Source organism: Ruditapes philippinarum, unplaced genomic scaffold (assembly GCF_026571515.1).
Source record: "Ruditapes philippinarum isolate M1 unplaced genomic scaffold, ASM2657151v2 ctg4584_1_1_1_1, whole genome shotgun sequence".
In the NCBI taxonomy this organism is placed as follows: domain Eukaryota; kingdom Metazoa; phylum Mollusca; class Bivalvia; order Venerida; family Veneridae; genus Ruditapes; species Ruditapes philippinarum.
Window position 1 is genome coordinate 23545 of NW_026855646.1, and position 27220 is coordinate 50764.

The following is a 27220-nucleotide window of genomic DNA, read 5'->3' on the forward strand; positions in this document are numbered from 1 at the left end:
CAGTTTCTATCCAGTTCCGTAGATCTTCAAAACTCCTAAATGTCATGACCCCTACACTAATGATGATCCAGATTTTTTTTAAACTGTTAATCCGTCTCATTATTAACACATTGTTCAATTTGTGGAGTTATATCTGGGTTAGCAAATGAAATATGTACATGAAACATATCATAATTCAGTATGTTCCAAATCCATAATTCAAGAACGGCCCATCAATTTTAGTTGTCAACATCACAATGTTTATAACTCTTGAAAATGGATTCCTGACGAAAAAACTTTATTACGTCAACAACAATTTACGAAATGTATGACGTAACAAAAATGCCTCGCGTTTTTTATGGATGATTCCGGGTGCGGCATTGACAGAGGGCAGTAAGGCATATGTAACCTCATACATATAATTTTAAGCCTTGAGATAAATTTGCCTTGATGGTATTTAAGATATTTTTTGTATACCCAGATTTTGCAACTTAACTGTTAAAATTACACCTTCAATTCATATATTAACAATAAAACTTTTGATAACATTTGAATAATTTTAAACAGACTTAATGAAAATTATATTAAATTATATTATATTTAATGAACTTATTGTACTGTTACAATACTTCTTCCATTTCTTCACATATAACCTATTAAATATGCTTTTAAACTATTTTTTATATTTCTTAGAAATGATTTCCCTACATATTATCTCGTTATTCAGGACGTCAGTAAATCTCTTTTAGCTATAAAATATACAATACGCGGTATTTTTCTCCCGCGAAAAATATGCTATCGTTTGTTTGTTTGTTTTTTGTTTTGTTTTTTTTTTTCACTGAATATTTTCAAATTTTAGGAAGGCTAAAATTATTGAGGACGTCGCCCGGTGTTTCTCTTTGACTCGATCTCCCCTTCATATTAACATAATGATGATATGTAACACTTTGAATCTACAAAAAAAAAGAAAGAAAGAAAAACACTTATTGTCGCTTATTGAATGCTCCAATTCAAACATATTCTTAATAATATCAAATCACTGCCGATATTTCTGGACATTTTGTTAAATTGTGGGACGGAAAGTTAAATCTGTATTTACGAGCTTAAAGTGCATAGGTCTACGTTTGATTTCTCAAACTAGAAAGCATGGCATTATATTCTTATTATTTACATTTTTCTCGAACGCGAGCTTTTTTTATAGTGAATCAGTTCTCCTTTATATATATTTCTTGTCAGATTTGCATGATAATGTAGTATTTGTTGGCGATTTCTTGTGAAAGTTGAAACCTACGGAAAGTTTAAGCGCACGAACAACGCACCCGAAATAAGAAGGGTAACATATTTTTGTATCCCATCGAACCTGGTCAATTTAATCATTTTTGAATAGACGAGATACATGCTAATGGACAAAACTCAGACAACTACAGAATTATGTAAAGTAAACATTAATTAGCTAAGAACCATTTTCATAGTATTCTAGCTAGTGTTCCCGTTCCCCTACGACGCGTTGCTGTATTCAAGATACGCGCTTGATTGAAAAAGCTATCTAATCAAATCACTTCATTTAAAAGAATATAAAATACGACAGTGTATTATGGTAATTATATAAATCTTTGTGTGTTAGAATTTATATTTAGCGGTTATTGATGTTTTCACTTCAAAGATTTTGATTATTTTAAATAATGGTTTGCTAGTACATGTAGTAAAATTGCCTTTTTGACACCAACTTTGTTATCATTTTTCATTTTAATGATAACATTTAGCTATTGATTAGTTAGTAAAAAAGAATAATCAAATTTTTATAATTACCGAGTATATTTCATGCTAATTGTGAGACGAACCCTAAATGACGTCTATATGGGCGCCGCCATTTTGAAATGGACGTCACGTCAGGTTACAACGTAAGTCAACGGGAAAAAACTATTATTTATCATTTTGTATATATTATTGAATTTATGAAAAAAATGAAAAACATGCCTAGAGATATTGACGTCAGGGTTAACATGATATTAATTCAAATGATTTTACTATTATATTAAATAAAAAATGGAATATTCAAATTTGATGGGACAGACTATAGTAAGTACATACAATATTTTTAGATTAAAAAAGACTCGTACATTCTTAGTTGTCAGTAAACTAATAAGAAGTAACAATATTATCATGATGACCATCAACATGATGATATTTACACAGATACACCTTTATTTTACATCTCCATTATATATTTTCTATAACGATATCATTCCTACTCCACCAGTAAAGCTGGTAAGTTGCCATATGTGTTGGTGCAACGTAAAACGCAAACAAACAATAATATCTTCGCTGTTACACCTTCACTAAAAACATTTGTATGTAACCCTTTTCAAAATTGTTTTCCTCTTGCCACTAAATATAACATATATGAGCAACGTAAAATAATGAACATAATTAAGACATGATTATAATAAAATACATAAAGGTTTATTATGAGCAATTAATTTTCATACATATAGACAAATTAGGAACATATCTCGAACAGAATAACAAAATCAACATGGCTGCAAAAGGATTTCTTCTAACAGGTTGTACAGCAATAGTCTCGAAGTATTTCTTTTTTTTCTGTTACTGCATCTTATTTTTCAATTGTTTCATTCAGTTCGTCTTGTAATCTTTCATTTTCTTTGGTTGCTGAATCTAATTGTTTTTTTTTGGCTATTTAACTCGTCTTGTTTATCTTTATGTTGTTCGGTTATTGCATCCAATCTTTCTTGTGTATCTTTAAGTTCTCTTTGTACAGTAAATATTTTCTTTTCGGCTGCACGTAGTTTGTCCTCCGTGTCATTTAATTCAATCTTAACATTTTCAAGCTCTTTTCTTTTTTCAACCAAACTTTTTATTGCTTCATCTCTTTCATCTATTGCTTTATTCAGAATGTCCCGGTAATTTCCAATTTCTTTTAGCTTCCCGATTTCCCAGCTCTTTTTATTCCACGCTAGAAGATCGCCTCCGAGTTCATCCAGGATGTCGAGATATTCACCTAATTTAGCAACATCGGCCTCTTCATACTCTCTCTTTCTACTACCAATGACCAATCTTTTCTTGAAGTTTATCGCTCTCTCTGCATTTTCTCGAAGCAGACTCTCATATTTGCATACCTGAGCTGAAACCGAATGAAAAGTTTCATCCACTTGGTTTTAATATTTCATTGTTGCTGTGACTAAATAAAAATATTTAAAAAAAAAACACTTCTGCTACTGCTAAAATAAAAAAAAATTGATAGGATAAAATTGAGACTACCTCACGGATTTCCTTCTGAGCTTTGTCCAGCTGCTGTCGAATGTCGCTTTTTATCTGTGAATTCATAGCATCTTTCAAAAAGTCGACCATAGCATCAATGTACTTCTCCAAGTCTGCATCATTTATATTATTCAGTGGCGAATTCATCATCGCATTTCTACTTTCAATTATCTGCATTTAAGACATAAGATTGAGCATGGTGGACTTACGTCATACCGAATGTTATTAGAAATAATTGAGCAATACAAAGTGTAAAAAAATCGAAAACAATCAGTCCAGATGTTTATACCTATATGTCACCAATGTTTTCAATTTCATACGAAAATTTGTAGAAAATAAAAAAAATAGATATTTTTAAGTAGATGATATTTTAAGTAGATGATATTTTAAGTAAGTGTTAAAACACATGTCTCGGGACATTTTATTGTTTATGTACATCATTCATGCATGTTCAATGAAAGAAAAATAGAAAAATACTTTGTAGAAAATCGACCATAATATAGAGGAAGCAATTATAAAAGAAAATCATAAGATAAAGCTTAATGCCCTTTAAATATTCTTTATTCATGCAGCGGGAACTCAAATGCTCTGCACGACTAATTAAAGAAATTTAAAGGTTATCATATACATTCTGCGGTTGTGAAGACTTAATTACAGGTTGCAAATTCACAAATAAATTAACTTTATATCAGCATATTACAAACTTGTAAATATACACATACGTTTCTATATATTTATGCATTCATCACTCTTTGTTAAATTGAAAATCTGATTGTATTTTGGGCTATATTACGAATAAATTCATTGTCATTATATATATTTCTCCAATCGGCATTGTGCAATTAATTAAGAGGAATTATTAAATACTATGAATACGCTTGTTTGAAGAAATAACTGAGCATGTGCATCTGCTTTGGTGTGATTTCTTTCATATTCTATTTTGTTACAGAACCCTTAAGCGGAGTGACATATCATTTTATTTGTGCGTTAAAAACTAAAACATGTCTTAAATATATTTTATTCCACTTAAAGTTTTAAAGGTGTCCAAAATACTTACAATTTTAATATTTTCAGGTGCAATATGGTCGAAAAGACGACAGTTTTGAATCATCTTTAAGACGGAAATAGGTTCCGTTTCTCCAGGTGTTTCAATATCAGCACAATGCCTGCTCTCTGGCATGAAAAATTTTGCTAAACCCCATGGTCCTCCAACAGTTTTGGCTTTGCAATTTGTAAAACCAATACGTTTGTCATCTAAGGAGTGAAGTCTTAATATTTCTTGAAATAAAGTGTGGCACACGCATTGATAAGTCGTTGTAAACTTCCACTGACTGGAATCCCATTTCGCATGATAAGCCAAAAATTTATAATTTGATCCACAGTTATAATGCGACCGGTCTGAAATAGTATCTAAGAACTTATCAAATATGTGATAAGCATAGTTACGGACGACGTCACACATATGCATGAGGGCTAAAGTTCCTTTGATCCAGTTTAGATAGTTGGGGTTATTGATTCTCTTCTCAGGGTTCATCTCAGTTATATTTTTCTGTAATAACAAAGACAATATCAACTTAAAACACTTATAAATATCTTATTGTACCTCACCATTGTTTTTAAATATAAGTAGTCTTGTTAAGTAACGCACCATCAGTCGGCGACCAGTAACTAGTTTATCACAGACCCGTGCCGATTTTGCGACTCCGTAAAAATGGTATTGCATGGCCATGCATATATTTTGACGCGATTCGTCGCTTGGCCTTTGTTTTATTGAATCTTTTAATGAGTAGCTTTAATCTTTAGCTCTTATACATAGACCAAAAAATAGACAAAATTAATGTATGAAAGGCTGAATGGCACCAAAAAACTTGTTCCAAAACAAGCCCTTTTATTTCCTGATTTATTGGCAGTTACGAGTATATATCAATAAAATCTTCAGAGACGATACCTCATGTTTTCCCGATTATAATTCAGTAAATTTTCCACTTTGAATCAGACACTTTGGAGAGATTGCGTATGATTCTCTCCTAAACAAGGAATGAATATGGAAAGTAGAATGCCTCCATAAATTCATGAATAAATGTCGATATATAATTGTTGTAATAAAATCCTAAATAGAGTACGAACGAACTACAATAAAAGACACTTTTAACGTAAATATATTTGGGTTGTAAGCAATAGCTATCTTTCAAAGTCACAACATACATAAATCGACATCCGATGTGTGTATGTCGTCGGTAAATTTGAAATGGAAGTCAGTTAACAAACAGTACCAAACTCTAGAAGAAATAAAAGTACGACTTGAAAATAATAAAAAAATATATATCGCAAAAATCACGACAAAAGGTATTAACGACATAATACGATTATTTTATTCATCAACCAAAAAAAATTTAAATGAATAAAATATATCTTCATACATCTCTGTCTTAGTTACATTCTGTATAATTTCTGTGTAAATGTTCACCCATTACTGTATTATGGCCTGATTAATTTTCAGCGTCCATGGTTGCACCTCCAGCTTTCCTCGAACACGGGCTTATTCGATTATCCACATATGCTACTCAAACTCAAATTTAGTATAGTTTTGTAAATTGTATATCTTTCAGCTAAAACCCTCCCATAAACATTTTATTATTACATGTAGTATTTAATTTGGCGCAAATGTCTGTGTCTGATTTAAAATGGCTTGGTTTGTGCGCGCATTTGCAACCATTTTACTGCTTATTAGATTGAGGTTTGTCGGCAGTTGGACGTAAACAATTTCGTCTGTGCGTAACTCCTTCTACATTTCTCAAGATATCTTGACTTAACTTTCACAGAAGCTTTGACATCAAGTGCCATGGCATATATTTTCAGAGTTTTGCGATTCAAACATTTTTTTTGCGGAATTATGACCCTTTGTTTTCTTACAAAAACATGGAAATGCATTTTTGTGCGCAACTCCTATATTTCTCGAAGGATTTTGACCTAACATTCACTAGTACATAATATATTTATACTACTACAATCTAATGAATAGATTAGTTTTATAAATAAAATTAATTTGTTCTAATGTTTGTTGATTGTAATAATAAGCATCTGTTAAGAAAGTTTACCCAAAAATGTTCGAATTGTAAAATACTGACAATATGCACCAGGGAACTTGATGACGAAACTTCTGTGAAACTTGAATATTGAAAGCGTTTTATTACAAGTGTTTTTCAGTGCATTATGGGTATAAGTGTGTCAATGCGTCATTAATTACATTATCTAAGTATGGTTTATCTTTAGTAGTTACATATATTGCAATGTCGTTTTATCAAATAAACAGTACAATCTATCCATGGATTTCAATACAATTTTATATTCTTAACATTTCAAATGCAAATGTTTACATCTCTTTAAATGTATTTCAAATTCGACATAGGAACGACGGACTATCTAGAAAGACAGGTTTACGAAGAAGTACTTCATATTAGTTTCCTGATATCAAAATGTGACATGGACCCTTAAGCTATGGAATTGAACCTCATGACGGGCCGATAAAAAACTAACTCATAGAAAAAACATTCGTAAAAAAGAATTAAAAATCAACTAGGTCGCGAATCATGTATATGAATATAGCTATGAAATGTGAGTTGATATGAACATTCGCCGTCTAACTTTCAATTGAATAACACATTCAAAAGAACATTCAAATATTTGTTCGAATCAGCCTTTTTGAGTTTTATACCTATCGATGTAATATATGCGGTATTATCATCGTTCAATTGTTTTTTACGTATGTTCAATTTAATTTGACAATGTGTTGTGTGTTAATTATTAAAATTGTTACCGGACCATATCTATCATCTTTCATGAACAGACCCAATCTAACCAAGCCAAGAAGGATCTCCCCCTTTTCTTTTCCAGATTATTGAACAAGTGCAATCATGTTGTATCATGAAATAATTTTAACTGGACTACATCAACAATATAAGTCTTAGCTTAGGAAGACGGACTAACCGATCGTATTCCGCGTAACATTCGCTCAATTGTTTCCTCCATTAAAAAATAGTGGCTTTATTTAGAATAAAGTAGGGACTGCTGATAGTTTAATGTGCACAATAACATGATTGTCTTCTAAAACTGTTAGTGCATTTTTACCCCTTACCCCAGCGCAGGAAAAAAAACAACACTTACTCACTGATACTATGCTAAAATGGAATTAAAAAGATGAAAAAATACCTATGATTTACGTATTCACGTCTAAAAGTCACAAAAACGTTCATTTGGCAATTTTGTACCCGGAAGTTTCAGCTATCAAACATCATATATTACACCGCACATGAACAACCGTCGTTGATTTCTCTTGTACAGTTTTTTTTATTTGACTGATAACGTAAACTTACGGAACTGATCGGAAAACTTCGAACATTCGGATTGAAGTTACATGAAGGACAATTAAAACGCTACTAAATAAGTTAGCTAAAAGAAGAACAAAATAATTATATGATAACTGTCACGATGATATCGGTATCGTTTATTCATGTTTATTCAGCATTTTCTTATACATCTATATTTGTTATTATTATTTCTATACGATCTTTCATATGTACGAGCTATATAGAGGATATTAAAGTCTTTCTTTATAAAAACAGGATGTGTTTTCAGTGATTGGTAAGAAAATAAATATTTCACGAGGGGTTGTAGATGATAATTTTCATACCACAATACATTACAATTTGAAAGACTTTTTCTTAAATTTAGTGTATTGTCTGAATTGAGAAGAAAGTAGTCCGGCAAGACACCAGTGAAAATACAGAATTTTATATTTAACTGCAGTGAAAAATAAATTTTTACAGTGAAAATACGGAAAATGAAAATACGCATTTTATTTTATTATTAATATTTCTCAATACTAGTATTTCATTTATAAAAAATTATAAAATTTATACAAACGATGTTCTTATATATACGAGTAGACACTTTGTACACTTTCTTTGCTACTATTTGTTATTTTATATATATTTTTATTCATTAGCGTGGCCTTTTTATGATGAGTCGGAGTAATTTCGGATTTTTCAAATTTTTATGGTTTCAAGTCGTTATCCGTTTAATCTAGCCTGGGATTCAGGCGTTGATATTTTTTTATTTATTCATAACTTACGCGCTATTTCATACTCGATCGTCATAGATAACACAACATAGTATCGATTTGCCGACTAGAAGCACATAAACAAGAGCTGTCCGTAAGACAGCGCGCTCGACTTTTTTATTGCTTGCCAATAAAAAAAGTTTTTGCAGTAAAAGGCAATACAAGAATCTCTGTATTTTTAAAGTGAACAATGGCCATGAACATTAAGATATTTAGTGAAGAATTATTTTACTGAATTGTGTGATACCCTTGAACACTGCAGCAAAGTTTGAAATGTTTAAGTCAAAAGAGGGCTGGTAAGAAAGAAAAAAAAACTGAGTTGAGCCTTAAATAAATTTAATAGTATTAAACCCACTTTGAGAGAATAAGGTATTTTTACGTCACTCAGAACACCTTGGTAAATGACATAATAACATAATTTTTCAAGAAATCTATGCCAAGGAAGCAGTATATTTTTGTACTTGTATTTTTGATACCCTTGAATATTACAGCAATGTTTATATGACATAATTTATGGTAAAGTGAACAAGTGGATAGGAATGAATTTTTTTAGATTTTTTAAGTTTTTTAGTGCTTGCCTATAATACAAAACATTGACAGTTAAGGGCCATAATTCAAATAAAATCTTTGACAGAATTACCTTCTCCTGGACATGTTTGGGAATCATGATTGTAAACAAGTATTCCAACTTTCAAATTAATATCTCAAACAGTTCAGTCAAAAAGTGGACTGGTACTAAAAACTTAACCAAGATTCTAAGTCGATAAAAGGCCTTAATTTTTTAAAACAAATCCTTGACAGAGTTACCTTCTCTTGCGTACAGATGGGGGTAATGATGTGAAATAGCATTAAAAGTTTCAAAGCAATATCTCAAAGGGTTAAGGCAATAAGTGGATTTTACCCATATTCAATGTATTTTCTAAGTCAAAAAGGGCATAATTCTGTCAAAAACCTTGACAGAGTTATGTCCTCTTGTCTGTTGATGAAGGTCGTGATGGTAAACAAGTATGGTCAGTTTCAAAGCAATACCTCCAATGGTTTTGAAATAAAGTGAGGTGGTACAAAAAACTTAACCAAGCTCAATACACTTTCTAAGTCAAAAAAGGGCCATAATTCTGTCAAAAACCTTGACAGAGTTATGTACTCTTGTCTGTAGATGGAGGTTATGATGGTGAACAAGTATGGTAAGTTTCAAAGCCATACTTGTAATACTTCTGAAATAAAGTGGGGTGGTACGAAAAACTTAACCAAGGTGTGACGCCAACGCTAACGCCGACGCCGACGCCGACGCCGGGGCGAGTAGGATAGCTCCCCTTTTCATAGAAAAGTCGAGCTAAAAATCGACAGACTGGAACCAAGGCTAGTTGGGGTAATGATGGTGAACAAGTGTGCAAAGTTTCAAAGCCATATGTCAATGGACTTTGAAAATATTTGAACTATTACAAAAACTTTAACGTAAATTCTAAGTCGAAAAAGTGGCATAAGTCTGTCAAAATGCTTGATACAGTTACCTCCTCCTGTTTACAGGTTTGGGTAATGATGGTGAACAAGTGTGCAAAGTTTCAAAGCCATATGTCAATGGACTTTGAAAATATTTGAACTATTACAAAAACTTTAACGTAAATTCAGAGTCGAAAATTGGGCATAATTCTGTCAAAATGCTTGATACAGTTACCTCCTCCTGTTAACAGGTTGGGGTAATTATGGTGAACAAGTGTGCAAAGTTTCAAAGCCATATGTCAATGGACTTTGAAAATATTTGCACTATTACAAAAACTTTAACATAAGTGGTTACGCCGACGCAGACGCCGACACCGACGCTCGGGTGACTACAATAGCTCTACTTATTCTAATCGAATAGTCGAGCTAAAAATGTAGGCATTTCATTTTCAAGCTTTATTATGCAAGTAAGTACATCCATGAATAAGGTTATATGACATGATTTTTCTGATATTATCTTACAGTAATAATAACAACATTACAACCATTTATTCATCTCGAACATACTGTAAAGTCTTTATTCAACACCAGAAACATTTGATTTGACCCTAGTTCAGTTTTTTAACAATTATCCCACTAAATTGGTATAAATGACTTATATTTATTCTGACCTACTCATTATCAATATGATAGGTTTCAACAGGAAAACACTAAAATTAAATAACCAACAAGACGTAGACATGCTCTTATCAGCATGCATTGATGTACAGGCTAACCTGGCTCTATATTGGTGACATCGGTAAATCAACTCACACTCATTGCTCTATCCAGCTAGCTTATGGAACGTCGGTGGTTCTACTCAGGTGCCAATTCGTGCCTGAAATAATGCACGGAAGGGCACCTGAGGTCTTCCTCCACCAGTAAAGCTAGAACGTCGCGATATGACCTATACTGTGTCGATGTGACGTAAAACCCAAAACAAACAAACACACTCATTGCTAATACACTTAGGAGCACAAATTGACAATTCTTCTATATGAAAAATAGAACATACAAATGTACCTTCTGTATTTCTGCAGTGTCAAACACTTCTCTATTAGTCTCTCTGTGTATTTCTCTCACTTCAACTGGTCTATTGTCTCTATTGATACAAAAACAATTCATCTTAATAATTTCACAATCAGCTTTGAAAACAATGCACTATGAAGATCACAAAACAAAACTTTGGATATACATGCAAAGGTTAGAGACATCTCTCAATTAACATTGGCTGCTAGCATACGGCTAGTTTTATAGTAGTGTGGTTTTTGTTTAAAATTGTTCAAATTAATGATTTTTGTTTTAAAATGCACATATAGTGGCTTTTTATTGAAAAAAGTCACATATAAGAAGCTTTTGTTTTAAAATATATTTAAAGTTTTTGTTTGTAAATGCAGATTTTAGAACAACTTTTTATTAAAGAATAAATGTTCAATATTTAAAGTAAAGGTTTACCTTGGTGAAGAGGAATAGCCCGATCCTGCAACAGGGGCTGCCATTGGTTCCCTCTTGTTATCCATACTGTAACAAAATAGCAATAAAACATGTATATGTATATCTAAGTTAATCTAATTTAAATCTTCAAAGTGAAGTTGTTTGCTAGTTCACCTACCTGTATTTAACAAAACCTGTATGCGGACAGCAGGCTTGAATATTCTCAGAGCTTGACAGTAAGAAATGAGGCATTACTCCGAGTTATGTAACTCAGAGTTATGGGACCAGTGCCCATCATGTTAGATAATCACAGAAATCAAGTGTGTGAAGTTTCAACTCACTGCCTTTATTTGTTTTGTGGATACATGTACCAACTTGCATACAAAAACTTAAGCCAGGTGTGATGGCGACACCAAGCTGAGCACAATATCGCAACCCACCATCCCTTGGGAATATGCCCATGGGAAGCAATTCGGCAAGTCTTGTTGCCACTCAATGGGCAGATATTCCATGAAGGAACATCAAAACTGCAACACACAACAGATATTATAAATCAAAATTTTTTTACAGCACAGTCAATATTCTCTTGAATATTGCAGTTGATATATATTTTTTCAAATGTTAAAATAATATCTACCTTTTGTATAGAAAATTTGTTTGTTTTGAGTGAATACATGTTACCCCTTCCTGAGATGTGAAAATATTCAAATATATTATAGGTTGGAAAGCTCACTAACCTTTCCTCCGAAGGTTCTTGTTCTTCCTCTATCTCCTCTTCTATTTCCTCATCAGCATCGCCCTCTTTTTCTCCCTCCGATTCACCCTCCACTACATTCTCCTCTTCTCCTTCAACCACTACATCATCATCATCATCATCATCATAATCTTCACCTTCTTCTTCCTCTTCATCAACATTCTCTGTGTCATCAACATCTCCAACCCTGCAGATGTATTACAACATACAATGTTGAAAAAATTCTGGTTCAAGGGTAATTTTATTAAATATAAATTTAAGCCATATAATGCGACTATCCAGTTATATTGATGGAACACCTCATGCATCCTTTTGTACATTATTTCACTACCAACGTTCTGTAAGCTAGTTTGATTGCTTCTTCACACAACAGAAACCCTGTCGGGATTCAAACCCAAATCAAGGAGTTGCAAAAATTCTAAGTCAGCAATTATTCTAAAAAGCACCCTTTACAACTCAAACACAGAAGTCCAATACATTAACATCACGATTATAAGACAGCACAGTATTAAATCTTTGCACAATTTTAATTTATTACTGAAATCACAAAGCAAACTGTTTTTCTTTCTCAAATACGTACTTATGTCAAAAGGTGGTATTCTAATGCTTAAATGGAGTTTTTTTTCCAGCTTAAGTATAAAAATTCCAAATAAGTTTCTTCACATGTTATTTTAAAATAAATTTTCTAGAAATGAAAAAAGACACACATAAACTCTAATTTCATGCTTCTAGCTTATAATGCCAAAGAAAATACCAAAGCATTGTAAAACAGAGATTGTCAGGACAGTGTGCTCCATTATTCTCAGTGCTTGTTATAAAATATGCAGAATTTTGTCTAAGATCAAAAAGGGCCATAATTCTGTCAGAATGCAAATCAGAGGTATGGGCCCTAGACCGTGACCTCCTGTTTTGCTCTCAAATAGGCGTTTTTTAAGATACCAACTTGAATACAAAAACATAACTGAAGTGTGATGCCCGATGCCTGGCCAAGTTCAATAGCTGTCCCTATTCTTCATAATACATTGTGAAATATGACCTGCAAAGCAAATAACTTAATACTTTAATTCACACAACTTAAATATCCGAATAAAATCACAAATGAAAAACTTACTCATTGATTGAGCCTCCAACATCAGGTGGTTTAGGCCACATCCTCAAACTTGATTCTGTACTCTCACCTACTTGACCAGTATCCTGTAATGATACATAAACATATTAAAAAAACAACCAAGAAATATTCTAGCTCTAGTAACTACATTGTTACCTGCACATTTTTGACATTAGGAATATGTTAGATTCCAAATTAGTGCGACTCCGCTGTGGTTTTTCGACATAACAAGATTTTTAATATTTTTTATGTTTAGGTTCCATTTGAAATAGGTCTGGACTAACAACTTGTATTCAAATTTTCAGATTTTAGCTCACTCCAGAATAATTTTTCTGATTGTAAAAAAAAGAAGACAAGAACGTGTTTGTTAAACGAAAATGCCCCCGACTCAGATTCTTGTCAGTAGCAATATTTCAAAAAATGTTTACCCATTCACTCAGTTATGGACAGAAAAATTGCCAAAAAATTGTAAAAACAAGTTATATAGCTTGACAAAGTCATGGCGTTTTGTAATTGTGAAAAATATAAGTTGCCAAGTCATTGCTCTGACTTGTGAAGTTGAAAAATATTCAACTTCATGCAAGTTATCTTCCTACCAAATATGAAATACATCTGTCATTAAATAAAGGCTGTATGGGCAAAAGTATAAAAATCTATTTTGTGCACTGGTGACCTTGACCAAACTGACCCCTAACTCTATCCAAAAGAAGAATACCATGTAAGTTATCTTCCTACCAAATATGAAATACATCTGTCAATAAATAATGGATGAATGGGCAAAAGTGTAAACATCTATTTTTAGCACTGGTGACCTGACCGAACTCACTCCTTACTCTATCCAAAGGAGGAATACCATGCAAGTTATCTTCATTACAAATATAGAATACTTATGTCAATAAATAAAAGCTGTATGGGCAAAAGTGTAAAAATCTATTTTTAACACAAGTGACCTTGACCCACTGATCCCTATCCCAATCAAAAGGATGAATTACCATGCAAGTTATCTTCCTACCAAATATAAAATATATCTGTCACTTCATAATGGCTGTATGGGCAAAAGTGTAAAAATCTATTTTTAGCACTGGTGACCTTGACCCAACTGACCCCTAACTCCATCCAAAGGAAGAATACCATGTAAGTTATCTTCCTACCAATTATAATAAAAATCTGTCAATAAATAAAGGCTATATGAGCAAATGTGTAAACATCTATTTTTAGCACTGGTGACCTTGACCCAACTGACCACTAACTCCATCAAAGTTTATGTTTCTATCAATTATAAATAACATCTGTCTATAGAATAAGGTCAATACACCTGTACAAATCTATTTTTAACATTGGTGACCTTGACATTGGTAACATTGACCTTGACCCAAATGACCCCCTACTACACCCAAAGAAGGAAGACCTCCCTTGGCATGTTTGTTTTAAACTAAGACATCAACTAAAAAATAAAGGCTGTATGAGCAAAAATGTTTATATTTATTTTTTAAACCAGTGACCTTGACCCTAGAGACCGCTTACTCCACAAAAATTAGAGGACTATCAAAGGTATCCACCTACTTAATATGAAAGATATCATTAAAGAAATTTAAGATAAATCCAACTTGCCGAAATAGGTTAACCAGACAAGGCCCTATTTCCAAAGTGAAAAAAGGGAAATAACTGGGAAATATGGATGACACAGTTATATAACTTGGCAATATCATGTACTTTGTATTGATAAGTAAGTGTGGAAATTATAAAGCCATTAGTATAGATAGAACTTAATATATTTCCAACTTGCCGTTTTAGGTTAACCATTATTCATTTTCTAAGTGCTAAAAAGGGCAATAACTTTGTAAATATGAAAGCCAGAGTTATGTAACTTGCCCAGATCATGTACTTTGTATTGATTAGTAAGTGTGTAAACTTAGAAGCCATTGGTAGAGGTAGAACTTAAGAAATATCCAACTTGCCGTTCTAGTTTAACCTCGTACGGACGGACGGACGGTTCAATTACTATATGCCCGGGGGCATAAAAACAGTCCCAAACATAAAGAGTTTAAATGCTTTCAACTCAAAACAGTCTAAGAAGTGCACAAACATTTAATTTTTAATTTTATTCAGAGTACATTTATATTTCATAACTGTTTGGCATATCTTTCTGTTTTAAGTGCCCTAGTTGATCTATGTAAGAAATACTATTTTTCTATTTTCAGGTTTTTGCACCTCAATGGAGCTTCTTTGAAAGCAGAACAATTTCTTTTTAACTTTTCAAAAGTTGAACATCTAAGTAACTAGAAGAAATCATTTTGTTTTAATTTAATCCAATGGGAAATGTGACCAAAATAACACTTTTGCATCCTAATTGTTTTAAATTTTTTTAGATTTATATTGTGACTGGAAATTAAACAGACCACAACTGTACCTAAAGTTACTAATTATGGTTTTATTGGCAATATTGGTACTAAAAGCACTACTTATAAGAGATCTTGGTTTTTTTTTTTTTTACTTCATCTTTTTTTAAAATAATCTATTTAACTTATTTATTATTTTCTGACACATTTGTGAATCAATTGATCTGCTATTCACTGACCTCCCTTTCTTCAAATGGTTGTGTACCCTCGGTTGGCCCCTCGGAATACCCGTCCTGGTCCTCCCCCATGACCTCGGCCACTTCCTTATCAATCAATTGAATAATTCATAAAATCTAATTTGTAACTTTGAATAATTCCTCGGCATCTTTACTAACCACAAATAACAAATTAAATAAAATGTTTCAAAGTTGATAGTGTCGTATTAATACCATAAAAATGTACCTTTTTTCTCAATTATTGTACATATTTATTGTTTTTATCTCATAAAGATAAAATGAAACATTCTATTGTTGTTGTTCTTGTTTTTGTTTCGAATTGTATGTTTATGTATAAAGATAATCAATAAATTTGAGAGTTGATCTGTGTTCATTAATCATTGTTACCAAATTAACTGACAAACATTCATTTTGGAAAAAAAGCTTATTTATCTGTAAATTATTTGTTCTGTTCTGTAACGATATCAAACATCTACTCCAAAACCGGGAGAGACCGGACAATAAACGTGTGGTCACTAGTAAATCCCGGTCAAAATAGACCGGGAGAGACCGGGAATTACCGATAGGAACACATCCCTCTATAAATAGATTTTCGGAATATTTAGGTCATCAACTCATCATTCTATTTACAGCTTTCGGATAAATGTACAACAATAACATACCATAATAACCCACTGTGTAAATAAAAAAAACGAAGAGCGCGATTTATTGACGGAAAAGGTTATTTCATTGAAAAATGTTTGCAAGTTCGCTATTCATTGTACCACGGATTAAGGCCGCTATTCCATTAGTACGTGATCCGTGACCCGCGTCAGTGATCCGTGTCCGGGCATGTCCGTGGTATTTATTCCATAGGTACGTTATTTTCTATATACTTTTAATTGAAGTATAGCGAACAGAGGATATTATTTGTAGAATATGATATAATTTCGTTCTAATACCAAAAACAGTTGTAACATCAAAGAATTATGTAACAAACATTGAATATCAGTTAGGTTTTCAAATAACATCTCTTGAGCAACCGAAGACCAGATGTTGTTATTTTTAATCTGTCATTGCTGCATCATAAACTTATAGGTTCTCCTACACTAATTTGGTGAGCTCTTTAGTATTTTCTTTCGAAATTGATAAAGTATTTAATTCCGTTCGAGGCATTTTGTAGGGATGAGACATGTCAGTGACTGTCCGCGTCCGTAAAAAATCGCTCATCCTGCGAAACGTTGCGGATGCAGTCGCGGAAGCGGATGGTAAACGGACAAAAGGAATAGATTCAACGTATTCTTTGATTAGCGAATCGGTAGCGGACGCGGATGACGGACGCGGAACACTGATCACGTATAAATGGAATAGCGGCCTAATTAATAATCAAGAATCGGAATGATCGGCTTTTATTATGACCGACTAAAAGGCTCGAGAAGTTGCTGTCGCCTTTTCACAAAATCTTATTTCATTCCATAAAGGGGTTCCGCGCTTTGGCGCGGACGCCAATCAGAGAAGGAATATATCAATGCACTTGAGTCTAGTGAATTTGGTGGTGAAGAATATATTTCACACAGCCTAAATTTCATGACTACATCAAAAGACAACACAGTAAGACACTTTGTCAAAATCTAGGTCAGCTGATATCAAAGTTCGCTTTACATCTTAATCTGTGCACATGGTTCAAATTTCATAGCTGTACATCAAAGGACAAGAAAGTATGTCACTGTCCCCTTGGGCAAGGCAAATTTTTGACCCAAGGGTTAAATTCAAAACAATCTTGATACAGGTCCACCAAACAACATTTTAAGTCAAATATCTTAGCTGTAGCTTTCTCCCATTCAGAAAACATTTGTTTTATTTTCTGTTTTTATTATGTGTACATAATGAGAATCACTGCCCCCGGCCAGGGCCAATTTTGACACTAGGGGAAAAATTTGAACAACTTTGGTAGAGGACCTATAGATGATATTATATAGCAAAGCTCTATGCTTTGTACCTTCAGACAATTTTTTTTTACTATATGTACATAATGAAAATCAATGACCCCCGGGGCGGAACCAATTTTGACCCAAGGGCTATAATTTAAACAATCTTGGTAGAGGTTCACATCGCAAAGTCTCATGCCATATATCTAACCTCTAGCCTTTGTCAATTCAGAGAATAAGATTTTTCAATTTGTTAATTTATACATATAAGGTTAACTATTGCCTCTGGGGCAGGGCAATTTTAACACTAGGGGCATAATTAAAACTACTTTAGTAGAGGACCCATTGATGATATTATATACCAAATATCAAAGCTCTAAGCCTTGTACCTTCAGACAAGAAGATTGTTTATTTTTTTACTATATGTACATAGTGAAAATCAATGACCCCTGGGGGTGGGGCCAATTTATACCACAGGGCTATAATTTGTACAATCTTGCTAGAGGTTCACTACACAATGTTTCATGCAATATATCTCAACTCTAGCCTTTGTAAATTTAGAGAAGATGATTTTTTTAAGTTTTTACTATATACATATAAGGAAAACCTATGGCCCCCGGGGCGGGGCTAATTTTGACACTAAAGGCAAAATTTGACCAACTTTGGTAGAATACCTATAGATGATAACATTTTACAAATATTTAAGCTCTAAGCCTTGTACCTTCAGACAATAAGATTTTTTATTATTTTTTAATATATGTATATATTGAAAATCAATGACCCCCGGTGCGGGGCCGATTTTGACCCCAGGGCAATAATTTGAAAACTCTTGCTAGAGTTTCATTACACAATGTTTCATGCAAAATATCTAACCTCTAGCATTTGTCAATTGCTAGAATAATTTTTTTTAAAGATTTTACTCTAAGTTTTTACTATATACATTTTGACCCCAGGGCTATAATTTGAACAATCTGGGTAGAGGTCTACCAGACAATGCCTTATGCAAAATATCTAAGCTCTAGGCCTTTTGAGTCTTAACAAGAAGGTATTTTAAGTTTTTACTATATGTACATATAGTGAAAATCAATGACCCCCGGGGCGGGGCCGATTTTGACCCCGCGGCTATAATTTGAACAATCTTGGTAAAGGTCTACTAGACAATGCCTTATGCAAAATATCTAAGTTCTAGGCCTTTTGGGTCTTTACAAGAAGGTATATTAAGTTTTTACTATATGTACATATAGTGAAAATCAATGACCCCAGGGCGGGGCCGATTTTGACCCCACGGCTATAATTTGAACAATCTTGGTTAGGGTCTACCAGACAATGCCTTCTGCAAAATATCTAAGCTCTAGGCCTTTTATATCTTTACAAGAATGTATATTAAGTTTTTACTATATGTACATATAGTGAAAATCAATGACCCCCGGGGCGGGGCCAATTTTGACCCCAGGGCTATAATTTGAACAATCTTGGCAGAGGTCTACCAGAAAATGCCTTATGCAAAATATCTAAGCTCTAGGCCTTTTGGGTTGCGGTGGCATAAAAATCAAGTTTATTGTTTTAGGCTTTTGGACATCCGAGAAAATATATACAAAACCTCCAAAAAGCTACACAATGTCAGTAGAAGACAATAAACTTATTTATCAATGAACATTATTGGAAAAGCAGGAATTGTTTTTTCATAGTGAAATATAAAATGGAAATAATCTTTCAATCTACAATGACACCGTCGTGATTCTGCATGTGATGCAAACTCATTTGAAAAAGTAGTCGGCTTTATTTTGAGATCTTTTTTGTGTTGTTTTACTATGTACCATATAAAACACAATTATTACAATCTCCGAACTTTTTATATTGCTTGTCAGCAACAAGACATGGATTTGGTCTTTTTGAATGTTTTAAATCTATTTTTTTTCAGAAAAAAGGGAATCATATAACACAATTTATTCAATTTTTAAAAATTGCATTTTGTAAAGGTGGATTTAAAATATAAAAGCCGTTACTTAATAGTCATTAGATGATTGTTATAAATTGTCTGTTTTTAAGTTTTTACTGGAGATTAAATTTGTAGTAATTACATTTAAATACAAGAAAAGCATTGATGCAAAGCATCAAAGGGCGTCCAAGCAAGAAATGCAGCAAGTGAAGATGAACTAGTACACATATGATGACAAGATATTCTTATAAACTACCAGAAATGTATACCACTTATGAATGAGCGGACGAAAGACATTGTTCATTATGAACTTTGATTGGCATGCTAGAGATTAGAATATTACTTGTTATTTCTTTATGATCGTGGTTATTAATAGCAACGGATATACATGTATGCAATCATTTATAATCCATATGTGTAACGCATGATCAACACGTACCACACATTTGTCCCTTATTATGTACATGTTATCGCTATTAGCGAAGACCCCCTTAAGGTATCTGTCCACACTTTAAGTTAGTAAAAATATGACACTGGTTATATTACCATGTTGATCATGTTGAGCATAATTGTTTATTATACAATAATTGTAATATCTATTAATTTTAATTAAAAAAAAATACAAATTTTATGAATATTGTTTTCTTTTATTCTTTTTTGTGTTTTATGTGCTATTTTAATACTGAGTTTTTACTACACTTTTTTATTAAAATTGTAAAACAATTTTTAAGAATTCAATTGTCATATTGACCGACGATTATAAGTCAAAGCTTAACTGGAAAAAGTCAGTAAATTATGGTTTATCTTTCAATATATAATATTGTTTATTCTTAAACCATGTACATGTACATTGTATTTTTCTTTATCATTTTTTAAATTATCGATCAATTGAATAATTCATAAAATCTAATTTGTAACTTTGAATAATTCCTCGGCATCTTTACTAAACACGGATAACAAATTGAATAATTAAATAAAATGTTTCAAAGTTGATAATGTCATTTTAATACCATAAAAAATGTACCTTTTTCTCAATTATTGTACATATCACGGATTTATATTACATATAAATCCGTGTACATATTTATTGTTTTTATCTCATATAGATAAAATGAAACATGCTATTGTTGTTTTTTTCTAATTGTAACGATATCAAACATCTACTCCAAAACCGGGAGAGACCGGACAATAAACGTGTGGTACTATTCGCCGGTCACTAGTAAATCCTGGTCAAAATAGACCGGGAGAGACCGGCATTTACCGATAGGAGTGATAAAAAGATATATCTATAAATAGGTTTTTGGAATATTTAGGTCATCAACTGATCATTCTAGGATACATGTACAACAATAACATACCATGACATGATAACCGACTGTGTACTACAAAATGATAAATAAAAAACCCCGAAGAGCGCGATTTATTGACGGAAAAGGTTATTTCATTTGTAAATGTTTGCATTGCGAAAATTCATTGTAACATATCGCGACATTTCATTCTTATTTAATAATCAAGCACCCTCATACCGATCGGAATTTTCGGCTTTTATTATGACCGACTAAAAGGCTCGAGAAGTTGCTGTCGCCCTTTCACAAAATCTGATCTCATTCCATAAGAGCGCCGCGCTTCGGCGCGGAAGCCAACAATTTGGTTATTTGTAATTATTACATGTATTTGGTCTTTTTTTATCACTTTGAATCCGACCATTAGTACTCTGTCACTTAAAGAGACATTGGTGACTGCTCGTTAGTCATTCATGAAATACGGCCATATATGACCAAAATTTATTAATATCTAGTATTAAGCAGACAGAGAAACAAATTGCTGGTGCTGTCTTTGTTGTGATTTGAATGGCAAACACAGATGAAAATAAGGAATAATATGTTAAAATCTTAAAAATAAAGCTAAAGCTAGTTATAAAGACTTTCATTCACTAGTAAATGCTATCACAATATCGGCAATATTTCATAGTTTTAGGCCAGAATCTTAATTTATTTTGGAAAACACGACTATATCACAAAAAGTACTGAGAACTTGCAAGCATATTGACAAATACAGCAAAATGTAATGATAATTTAAATTAAACACTTTTTTCATTTCCCTTTGTTGTTGTTTTCTCCAAATGTCTTTATTTCGAAGTATCTTTAATTCACCTATCATTTTATAAATTACTTTTATGGAAGTATTAATTAGCATATTTCCTAATAGAAAACTTGTCTATTTCGAGGTGTAAGTACGGAAATAAAGTGAATACAAACGGTAATTATTTATTAAACTTACATCTAATATAAAAACACTGCTTTGAAAGATAAACATAAAACATTGTAATTACTCATCAGTTAGCTGTTAGACTTTGGTTTGTACGAATCAAATATTCAAAGTATCACCGAGATGGCAGCAGCTTTTGGTAGGACTCGAGTACAGATTGAAAACACAGGATCTTCAACAACCGTGCCAGATGACCCAAGAGCTCGGCTCATGTACTACTTCAGCTGTGTTCTCAGTTTGATAAATGATGATGACGATGACGAGTTAGACACGATTGCAATAAGGAGGTTAAAGGATTACAAAAAATATCGTCGTTTGAGCGATGACATAGTTGATATGCTGGTGTCGACATGTGACAAACTAAAACCTTCTGACCTATTGATAAAAGGTTTGTTTGTGCTTAAAGACTGGAGCGTCTGCAAAAATGAGTTTAATGAAATTCGTGCTACAATTAATCAGATGGTATGACCAGGAATGTTGTTGTTGGGGGTTTGAAGCATTCCATTACCGAAAAAATGCATTGCTCGGAAGGGTGGTTAGATAAAAATTATTTCGAGCCTATGGGGTATTTCCGGCTGAGATTGGCCAGCCGGGATAAAACGTCAACAGATATCAAACCGTGCTGTTATTGTCGTCAATGATTGTGTCATGATGTAAACTCGTTAAGTGCATGAAACAGTGGTGGATGAAGAACAAATTGGACATAACAGATTTTTTATTATCATTGAATAACATTGATTCAATTGCTGATCTTCATATCAAACAAATCAATCATGGTGATATAAATGCATTATTTCAAAATGGACATATCACTTGTGTTTGAAATTGAAATATGAGTAAATATTATGAATTACAGTGACACTATTTACACCAGAACATGTGGCAAAAAGACAATTATTTCTACATTACAGTTGCTTAATCAGTTTGTGCATATAAATTTAATGCATTGATTTCTTAATCTGAGTAACAAATGTTAATGAAAGTGATTTGTGCGCGTAAAATTACTGGTTTAAAATTAAATCTGAACAATGTGGTGACAATAAAGATATGAACTTGACAAACTTGTTTTTTTAATGTTCAAAGTAATAAAGTTTCTCTTCAATGTTCATCTTTTTCTTCTACTATGTTTTTTCCTATTCATGAATTTTCCACATAAACTTTGCTTCTGTTTAAACGTTTATCTCATTGAAACGACGTGAATAATATTTTAAAGGGTATAAATCTATATCTTATGAAATTATATTGTTTCCATTATTATACGGTTGATTCCCGAAAAAGTAGTAACATACAATGTCTCTGTTCTTTAACACACATGAATAATGTATGTAAACAGAATAAAATGTTCCAGAGCAAAAAAGTATTTTGCTTCTTTAAGTAGTGGCAATGACTTTGTGCATACACCACTCGCTTTTATGCAATTTATGTCATTTTTATTTCATACAAGGATTTTGGAAGCATTCTTTTTTTAGAATCCAAACATAAATTTTGCTTTAGATAGATAGATTTATACACTTTAATTATTGGCGTTTCCAGAAAATTATTTATGAAATCAACATTATTGGAATAAACCTTCTTCACTTGAATTTACTTTGAATTATGTCCAAACAAAGTTATTTCCGTTTTTCAATTTTTGTCATAGGGTATTTTGTGCTATATTTCATTGCAAATTGTTCCGTCAATGGAAAGTTTCCACACAATAACTTTTGGATTAACCAGTTAATTGAAATATCATTTTGGTCCCCACATATGGATTTGAATTTGGGCATATATCACCGTAGGGTACGTGTTACAGTATCGCGTTTTCCTGTTACAGTATAGAATTTTAAAGATAGAGGAAGACAGGTAGGTGATTTTTATTCCGGTCCATACTACAAGTAGTTTAGTTTCTAAAAGATGTTTTTGTGCTTTGCTTGTAAGGAACAGAATCCGGTATCTAGTCATTTATTTATTCAGACCTTGCACCGCAGATTTATCTCTATATTGTCTCGTAAATATGCAGATTTGACAGTTTAAAAATTTGAATCGAGAGACATACGTATTTTTCTCCCATTCCGATATTATTAATGCATGCCTCGAAAAAGTAAATCTTTAAAACATTAGCCCTTAATGTTAGGAAACGTTTATAAAAGTAAATGATCTGTTGAACCTATTTTCCTGTTCGATGAATGCGTTTGAAAAAATAAACAATGTTACAGTTTAGAGCGAGGTGATTTGTGCAGGGTTACCGCAAAGACCTAGCGATTTGTATCCGATTTTGTTACAGTTTATACCCAGATTTCGGTTACAGCTTAGATTTCGATATTTTCTATATACTAGTATACTAGGTAAAATGTGTGAATGAAACATATACTTTTAAATCTCTAGAAACTCAACTGGTGAGCTTATTGGCCCCGTCTGTCGTACACATTTGTGTGCGATCTCACCCGCTCAGTAAATGTGATGAAATTTGCATGACTTTCTACCAAAGTTATTCAAATGGTTTCGGTTGCAATCGGGTATATGAAAACCCAAAATATAGATTTAAAAAAAATGTTTAAAGATCCTTCTCATCTCGAACCAAAAAGAATTCAAATAAAATCATGATCATGGCGTCATTTCGAATGCTTCTTTGCTGAAGTCAAGATTATTTTGTCATTATTAAATTAAAAGTTTTTTATTTCAGACTTCATGTATAGAAATTTTCATGTTTCTGAAAAAGAAAATAATATTGTTTAAAATAAGGTCAGACAATTACAATATCTTCTCCAGTGAGCCTGATGGAGGTACATAATAGTGGCAGAGTCGGAACAAGGCCGCCAACTTCAAATCATCTTTCCTTTACTGCTGTGGTTGAAATCCCATCATAACTTTGGATTCTTTGTATGTTAGGAATCTATCAAGCTAGTTTACGGAAGGTCGGTGGTTCTCGTCAGGTGCCTACTCGTGTCTCAACTGATTCACAAAGGGTATCTGGGGTTTTTCTTTACACTAAAGCAGGAATATTTTCACATGACCTCAGTGTCGTTGAAACTTAAAATCCAAGAAAACCAAACAAACACTTACAAAATACATTATTGTAGATGGAAATTTCAACTTAAAATAAGTTTTAAGGTTGCAGTATTTCTCACTTAAATACTGTTTAATCACCCTTAGGGTATTGCCTCTTTTTAATTGTGTCTTTTGTCAGCTTATCTGTGGTATGCAGGCTTTATAACCTCCGATCCCCTCTCAAAATTTCATTTTATCTAGTTTCACTCATTGTATTATCGTTTAAGGCACACGCAATTTTTAACCTGGGGGTAATATGCCCCTTTTCATGGAATGGCAATAACGTGTCACATTAAAAGTTCAATGATAACCGCCATATGAACAAATCTACAGATGTTTTAAAAAATCGTAAGTTTACCAGCTCATGTTTAATGTGAATTCTGCTGAAGCCGGTACTAGGTGGCGTGGACGGTAGCTTGCAGTTACCACTACGTACCGTCCATGAACTGGCTCAATCAAATTGAGCCTGCAACATTTTAATATTTTCCGTGTTGGACTTCTGTTAAGGATTCTGTTTTTTTCTATATTTTATTACTAATAGGCATTATTATAATGTGTAATGGAATCAAACAATAATCTTTCTTCTCTCCATACAATTTGATAACACTTACTGTTGTTGTGGAAACAGTCCTTACATAGGACATTACTTATTCTGCAAAAACTCTCAAATTGAAACTTAAAGTAAGGAAAATAGTAAAGTATAACTTTTGAAGAAAAAAAGTAATACAACCTTTCAAGAATGTATTAAATAGAAAGGTATGAGTTATTTTATAAAAAATAATGAAAACACGAACTTTTAAGTATCTAAACTGTAACCGAAATCTGGGTATAAACTGTAACAAAATTGGATCAAAATCGCTAGGTCTATGCTGTAATTCTGCACAAATCACCTCGCTTTATACTGTAACATTGTTTATTTTTTCATTTGACGAACAGGGAAATATGTTTTCTTTTATAAACGTTTCTAAACACAAAGGACTAACGTTTTGTAGATTCACTTTATGTATGCATGCTTAAATAATGTCGGAATGTGAGAAAAATGCGTTGGTCTCTCGATTCAAATTTCCAAACAGTCAAATTTTCACATTTATGAGACAATATAGAGATAAATCTGCGATGCAGGGTCTGAAGAAATATATGGCTAGATACCGGATCCTGTTCCTTACAAGCAAAGCACAAAAAACATCTTTTAGAAAGTTATCTACTTGTAGTATGGACCTGAATAAAAAATCACCTACCTGTCTTCCCATAAATAATCCTCCATCTTGAAAATTCTATACGGTAACCGGAAAACGCGATACTGTAGCACGTTCCCTACGGTGATATATTGTACCGTTTCAATGGCGATCCTGAGCAACATCATTACATGTTATCTCTCCAAATTCATTTGAGTGTTGTTTTTGTTTGCAAATAAAATGTTAAAACCATTGTGCAACTAAGCTTCATGTTAGGTACATGAAATAAGCATGTTTTAAATATATTTCAAATTTATAAGTAGACTAGTGTCCGTCTGCTTGCGCCTCTGCTGTGGGTTAAACTTATTAGGATTATTTTATGTGCGGAAGCTATGACGACCTGGCTTATGGTACGTCTGCAGTTCTACTCAAGTTCCCGTTCAAAAGGTGTTCTGGAAAATCGCGTTACTGTGTTGGTGTGACGTTTTAATGTCTAAAAACTAATTAGGACTTTGCATGTTTATTGAAAGTTTTAAAAACTATTAAGGAGAAATCAAATTCTTGTTTGTATAAAAACGTACCTTCTAACTAAGATTTAATTTTTCATCTCCTAATTATTTGGGAGTTTAAATTATTAATTTTATTTTCAAATTAGGCTTTTACAACTTTTTATCGAGAGTACCAAAGTTGTTATATTGTTTATTTCTCCTAATTATCAGTATAAAATCCTATTTAGTTGTAACTGGAACAAAGTCACATGCTAACTCAAACAGCTCATCATAGAGATAATTATCTTCGTCACAGTGGATGCTGATATATTAATCAATTTAAATCATGGTTACCAATTTGAAAATGGTTCCTTAAAAGACAACTACATACACGTTTAACCTCACTTAAAGAGGACTGAAAAAAAGTGTTTGACACAATACAGGTGCAGTAAATATTATATAAATGGCTTCAGCTTCATATCAAATTTAGAAACATGAATAAATAATTAAATATATTCAATATACCTTCAGTATTTGACCACCATCTGGGTGTTCAGATAAAATTCCTTCCGACTGTTTGATCAATGGTGGCTGTTTCATTTCCGAATATCGGATGTTCTTTTTCTTCTTGAAGCTGCCACCACTTGCTGACGCTGAAATACATGCAAATTTATCTTTAAAAGTTTAAA

The 27220-nt window shown here is 32.6% G+C and overlaps 1 protein-coding gene across 2 annotated transcripts; it reads right to left on the reverse strand.

The window, feature by feature from the left end:
- Positions 1-2100: 2100 nt before the first annotated feature.
- Positions 2101-27220, reverse strand: LOC132743989 (uncharacterized). 2 transcript variants are annotated; one of them, XM_060732587.1, is made up of 8 exons: positions 27057-27220; positions 13156-13238; positions 12028-12231; positions 11312-11377; positions 10880-10958; positions 4316-4807; positions 3259-3429; positions 2101-3121 (listed from the first exon to the last, which is right to left on the reverse strand). In XM_060732587.1, exons 1-8 carry the CDS (start codon positions 27129-27131, stop codon positions 3068-3070), a joined length of 1224 nt encoding a protein of 407 aa, XP_060588570.1. In that variant the 5' UTR covers positions 27132-27220; the 3' UTR covers positions 2101-3067. The 2 variants fall into 2 exon arrangements, with proteins under 2 accessions (XP_060588570.1, XP_060588571.1); XM_060732588.1 differs by lacking the exon at positions 27057-27220 and adding an exon at positions 15731-15818.

Coding starts and splice junctions, on each gene's coding strand:
- LOC132743989 (XM_060732587.1), bottom strand. CDS start 27,131: ATGAAACAGCCACCATTGATCAAACAGTCGGAAGGAATTTTATCTGAA. Junction 13,239..27,056: donor ATGGTGGTCAAATACTGAAG/GTATATTGAATA, acceptor GTATCATTACAG/GATACTGGTCAAGTAGGTGA. Junction 10,959..11,311: donor GGCTATTCCTCTTCACCAAG/GTAAACCTTTAC, acceptor TTGTATCAATAG/AGACAATAGACCAGTTGAAG.